Source organism: Pyrus communis, chromosome 14 (genome assembly GCF_963583255.1).
Source record: "Pyrus communis chromosome 14, drPyrComm1.1, whole genome shotgun sequence".
Lineage (NCBI taxonomy): Eukaryota > Viridiplantae > Streptophyta > Magnoliopsida > Rosales > Rosaceae > Pyrus > Pyrus communis.
The window spans coordinates 8,923,390-8,929,797 of NC_084816.1; the positions used below are offsets into that span (position 1 = coordinate 8,923,390).

General features: G+C 39.2%; 1 protein-coding gene across 1 annotated transcript; it reads left to right on the forward strand.

Moving 5' to 3' along the window:
• Nucleotides 1-5,422: 5,422 nt before the first annotated feature.
• Nucleotides 5,423-6,184, forward strand: LOC137714330 (uncharacterized). The gene has a single exon (XM_068453570.1). It carries the CDS (start codon nt 5,423-5,425, stop codon nt 6,182-6,184), a length of 762 nt encoding a protein of 253 aa, XP_068309671.1.
• Nucleotides 6,185-6,408: the final 224 nt, after the last annotated feature.

Below are 6,408 nucleotides of genomic sequence, written 5' to 3' on the forward strand. Positions count from 1 at the left end.
TTTAGATACCTTGCCTATCAAAACAACATGAAACAAATCGAAACAAAAATGGAGAGTACCTTCAAACGGTTGCAATCAGGCAAAGGCCTTGGCACTTCTCTGTAGTTTAAAAGTTTTTCCACAAACTCAGTTACCAGAATAGGTTCATAAAATGCTCCGGTTGATACATTTGCAAATATGTGAACAAAAGTTAGTCACAACACTCTTGTTACTTAACTTCATATGATTATAATATCAGAACAGGGAAATTTTGGTTAATGCGTTACCTATATTGAGCGAAACCCCAAGTTGAGTCGGCCTTAGGCTCAGGTAAAAGCCTCCCCAGTATTCCAGACCCTCACCAACATCAACCTTCTGCCGAGGCTCAATGGCGAAACAAGACCTCCCGACAACAGTGCACCTGTGATAGAAATTACAACGATCAAGACCGTCGTCAGTGAGGAAACAACGCATACAAGGAAAAAAATAAATCTTACGCCCTTCTACCAAAGAGAGACCTTACTTTTCATCAAGTTTGGTCCTAAGAACAACGTCCAGAGCTTGAATTGCATCTTGAGACGACTCATGCTGATGGCTTAGCAGGAACTGTTGCAGCTGATGCGCATCTGGTTTGCTAGCCAGTTTGAGAGTGACCTCGAACTCTCGGTCCCTCCTGTAAGCCATTTAAATACAAAGACGACGACATTCAGAAAACCCCAACAAAGACTGTACTACTGAAGTTCTACTCTTATCTTCTAGAATGAACCTAAAACGCAAGGATGGATAATAAGTTACTAATGTTGTGTTACCATGGAACACCATCATAACTCAGTTTGATTTTCGTTTCATATTTACATCTATGATATTGCGAATTCAATCAAAATAGCACAAACGAAAGCAGATAATGAGCATGAAAGTTCCAGTTCTATATTTCAAGCAAATCAAGACCACAACAATCTACATACGTATAAACAAGATATAAGAATAAATGTCATTACGAGACTCACATCAACTTGCTCAGCAGTTCCACTGAGACCCCAGTGATTTTGTAAGATCTATTATCACGACAAGAAAGTGCTACCTTGAACCCCTTTAAGGCCTTCTCCACCTATAAGTAACAGAATACCAATTAGTTTTGTTCAACACAAATACTTTTAAGTAACCATTTATGGAAAAATACAAGTAAATACATAAAACTCCGAACAAATTAGTCTACGTGAATATCCACACCTGATCCAAAGGAAGTGAATCCGAAATCAACAAGTCAATACAAAATAAAAGCAAATGATTACATGCTAAAACAGAATGCAGCTTCAAAACTGAATGAGCACAAATACTAGCAAATCCGGGTAAATATAAGCTATACCTAGTATACGGAACTTGTATTTCGTTTTTCAGACTGGTAAAATATAACTACAAACTATCAACTCAACATATTCACATTGTATTTTTTGTTTCTCATATAGCTTTACTTTTGGATAAGTTCCCTATCAAAACTGCATGAAACAAATTAAAACAAAAATGGAGTGTACCTTCAAACGATCACAATCAGGCAAAGGCCTTGGCAGTTCTTTGCAGTTCGAAAGTTTTTTCACATACTCGGTTACCAGAATAGGTTCACAAAATGCTCCGGCTGATACATCTGCGAATACATGAACAACAAAAGTTAGTCACAACACACATTTTACTTAAGTTCAAATGATTATCAGAACAAAGAAATTTTTGTCAATGCCTAACCTATTTTGAGCGAAATCCCATACTGAGTCGGCCTTAGACTCTGGTAAAAGCCTCTCCAGTATTCCAGACCCTCACCAAGATCACCTTTCTGCCGAGGCTCAATGACGAAATAAGACCTCCCGACAACAGTATACCTGTGATAGAATTACAATGATCAAAATCATCATCAGTGAATCAACAACGCATACAAGGAAAAAAAAAAAAAAAAAGACTTTATGCGCTTCTACCAAATAGAGACTTTACTTTTCATCAGGTGTGGCCCTAAGAACAACATCCAGAACTTGAATTGCATCTTGAGGTGACTCATGTTGTTGAGTTCGTAGCAACTGTTGCAGCTGATACAGGTCGGATTTGCTAGCCAATTTGAGAGTGACCTTGAACTCTCTGTCCCTCCTGAAAGCAATTCAAATACAAAGACGAAAACATTCAAAAGACTGCACAAATACTGTACTAATGAAATTCTACTCTTATCTTCTAGAGTGAACCTAAGACGCAAAGATGAAAAATAAGTTATGTTGTGTTACCATGGAACACCGTCATTACTCAATTTGATTTTCTTTTCATATTTACTTGTTATGATGTATGATATTGCAAATTCAATCAAAATATCTCAGACGAAAGTAGATAATGAGCATGAAAGTTCCAGTTCTACATTTCAAGTGAATCAAGTACCACAACAATCTGCATACTTATAAGCAAGATAGGCATAAACACGTAATGTAAAGGTTACTATACTCACGTCAACTTGCTCAGCGGTTCCACTGACACCCCAGTGATTTTGTAAGATCCATTATCACGACAAGAAAGTGCTACCTTGAACCCCTTTAAGGCCTTTTCCACCTGTAAGTAACAGAATACCACTCAGTTTTGTTCAACACAAATACTTTAAAGTAACCATTTCTGGACGAAAAAATATATAAATACATAGAACTTTGAGTAAATTAGTCTATGTGAATATCTACACCTGATCCAAAGGAAGTGAATCCGAAATCAACAAGTGAATTCAAAATAGAAGCAAATGATTACATGCTAAAATAGAATGCAGCTTCAAAACTGAATGAGCATAAATACTAGCAAATCCAGGTAAATATAAGCTATACCTTGTATACAGAACTTGTATTTCGTTTTTCAGAATGGTAAAATATAACAACAAACTATCAATTGAACATGTTCACATTGTTTTTTTTTGTTTTTCTTCATATAGCTTTACTTTTGGATAAGTTCCCTATCAAAACTGCATGAAACAAATCAACACAAAAATGGAGTGTACCTTCAAACGATCACGATCAGGCAAAGGCCTTGACAGTTCTCTGTAGTTCAAAAGGATTTTCACGGACTGAGTTACCAGAATAGGTTCATAAAATGCTCCGACCGATACATCTGCAAATACATGAACAACAAAAGTTAGTCATCACAACACTCTTGTTACTGAAGTTCAAATGATTATCAAAACAAAGAAATTTTGGTCAATGCCTAACCTATATTGAGCCAAAACCCATATTGAGTCGGCCTTAGAGGTTGGTAGAAGCCTCTCCAGTATTCCGGACCCTCACCAAGATCACCTTTCTGCCAAGGCTCAATGGTGAAATAAGACCTCCCTGCAACAGTGTACCTGTGACAGAAACTACAAGGATCAAAACCATCGTCAGTGAATAAACAACGTATACAAGGACAAAATAAATCTTATGCCATGGTACCAAATAGAGACTTTACTTTTCATCAGGTGTGGCCCTAAGAACAACATCCAGAACTTGAACTGCGTCTTGAGGAGACTCATGTTGCCCGGTTTGTAGCGACTGTTGCAGCCGATACAGGTCGTGTTTGCTAGCCAATTTGAGAGTGAACTTGAACTCTCTGTCCCTCCTGAAAGCAATTCAAATACAAAGACGAAAACATTCAAAAACCGGAAACAAATACTGTACTGCTGAAATTCTACTCTTGTCTTCTAGAGTGAACGTAAAATGCAAAGATGGATAATAAGCTATTAATGTTGTGCTACCATGGAACACCGTCATAACTCAATTTGATTTTCTTTTCATATTTACCCTTTTTGATATATGATATTGCAAATTCAATCAAAATAGCTCAAACGAAAGTAAATAATGAGCCGTTCAGATACAGAGAAGAAAAGAGTCAGAAAACTGCAACAGCTACAAAATATATACGTAAACAAAACAGCACACAAGCACGGAACTCTCATACAGATTATACCTGTTGGGACCAGCAGCAGCAGAACCCTCCCGCTCATCCGTTTCGGCCAACTTGACCACAAACTCTTTGATGGCAAATGGTAAGGGCCCTGCCGTATGAACACTTTTCATGCCATCGTAAGCTGCAGGCATTCTCTTTCCCAGGTGAGACTCCTTGTACAGACGAACAAGCTGCTTAATGACATCCCTGTTGATCTTTTTTGATGCAATTTCAGAGGTTATCGACACCTACAGCCACCAATTGAGGTTATAAAACACCCCACAACCACATAACCAAAACAACAGCACTCAACAGTTTCCAAAAAAAAAAAAACAACAGCACTCAACAGTTTCCAAAAAAAAAAAAAACAACAGCACTCAACGTCTTAAAAATGCAATCGAGCATACCACCAGTTGATACATCCTGTTGATTTTTGGAATCCCAAAACGCCATGAGCGACTCAAATTTACAGCACTAGACTTGAAAAACCAAGACGACGACCCACAAAAAATTATAAAAATAAATAAAATAATAATAATATTGAAAACACAATGACGATCGACGTACGCTCAAAAAGTCCCAAGCATCTGAACAGATCAACTCAGAGGTATTTTGGAGCCGGAAATTGTAAAAAGTTGACGAGATTTTGGAGTCGCAGAGATGTTTTGAGGGCACCAAATCATTTTTGGGTCCCAAAACGACGTTCCGAGCCAAGTTTTCAAAAACAAGGGCAGAAAATTAAAAGGAAAACGTAAAAGAAATCTAAAAACAAAATTGCAAGAGGGACACTCAAGAGTCGAATGCAGATGAACAATAATGCAGAAAAACAAGAGCGAATACTAGTAACAACACAGGAAGGAGGAGGGCTTAACCTCCACTAGGAAGTGGTTGCCCCAGACTTGGACCTTCTCGCCGACCTTCCCGTAGCCAGGCCTCGCCGGATACCGGACGGGCTTCGACGACGACGGTGGCGGAGCGGACAGCGTCAGTTCCTGCTCCATCTCAGAGATGAGAGCAGCGTCATCAGGCGGAGGCGCCGAGATGGAGGATGCCTGAGCCGGCGCCGACCCGCGAGGAGCCGGTGCTTCAACCATCAGTAGAGGCGAGTAAGTTTGAGCCGCCATTTTCTAGAGAGAGAGTGTTAAGAGTTGTTTAGTTAAGTTTAATTAATTTTAAATTAAATAAAAGCTGACTGGCCATGCAGAGACCAAGTCATGCACAATCCCTAGTAAGTAGGAGACGTGGTTGAGCATGTTCACCACTGTTAGGATTGCTTCCGTTGTTTAAGGTTATACTCTCCACGAAATCTGCATAAGATCGTGGGAGAGTTGCTGTCATTTGTTTTGAGTTTTATTCCCTTTAAAAAACTGTAATCTTCAGATTGATAATATATGAGAAGAACAGTTTATGTTTCAGGAGACTTCTTATAAAAGTTAACTAGGGTTCTTGAGTTCTGGTATTATCAAAACCAACATTTGGTATACGAGCCAGTTTTTAGAGGTCTCAGAAAGAAACAATGTCGAGTGAAAAGGCAACAGAAAGCTTTGTGCAGCCAGCCATTCCCAAGTTCGATGGTCATTACGACCATTGGAGCATGTTGATGGAAAACTTCTTAAGGTCTAAAGAGTACTTTGACCTTGTGGAAATGGGGTTTGAGATACCTGAAGGTATTTTGACAACGGCACAACAAAAGAAGGTTGATGAACAGAAATTGAAAGATTTAAAGGTAAAGAATTACCTATTCCAGGCGATTGACAGATCCATTCTCGAAACTATTCTCGAGAAGGACACCTCCCACCAAATATGGGAGTCAATGAAGAAGAAGTATCAAGGATCCAGAAAGGTGAAGCGAGCACAGCTTCAAGCTATAAGAAGAGACTTTGAGACTCTTCAAATGAAGAATGGGGAATCTGTGAATGAGTACATTGGAAAGGCTATGTCAATGGCTAACAAGATGAGAATCCATGGTCACAAGATTGAAGATAATGAAGTAGTGGAGAAAATCTTGAGATCAATGGCTCCTAAGTTCGACTACGTGGTCTGCTCAATTGAGGAGTCAAATGACATAGAGGATATGTCAATAGATGAGCTACAAAGTTCTTTACTGGTTCATGAGCAGAAGCTCAACCGAGGAGGCTCCCAGGAGCAAGCTTTGAAGGCTTTCACCTTCACTGAATCTTCAAGTTCAAGAGGAGGAAGAGGACGTGGAAGAGGTGGACGTGGTCGTGGAAGAGGAGGTCGTGGAAATCGAGATGGTGGATGGACGGTTTGGGAATAAAGATGATAGCAAATCATCTTATGTCTCAAAGAAAGAGGATGATCGTCAAGGAAAAGGCAAGGAGCAGTTTGACAAATCACAGATAGAATGTTACAGATGTGGTAACTATGGACACTACAGAAATGAGTGTTACACCAAGCTTCCTAAAGAGAAGGGAGATAAGTCAAACTTTATTGAGACAAAGGAGGAAGAAACGCTGCTGATGGCATTTCATGTGGCGGAGG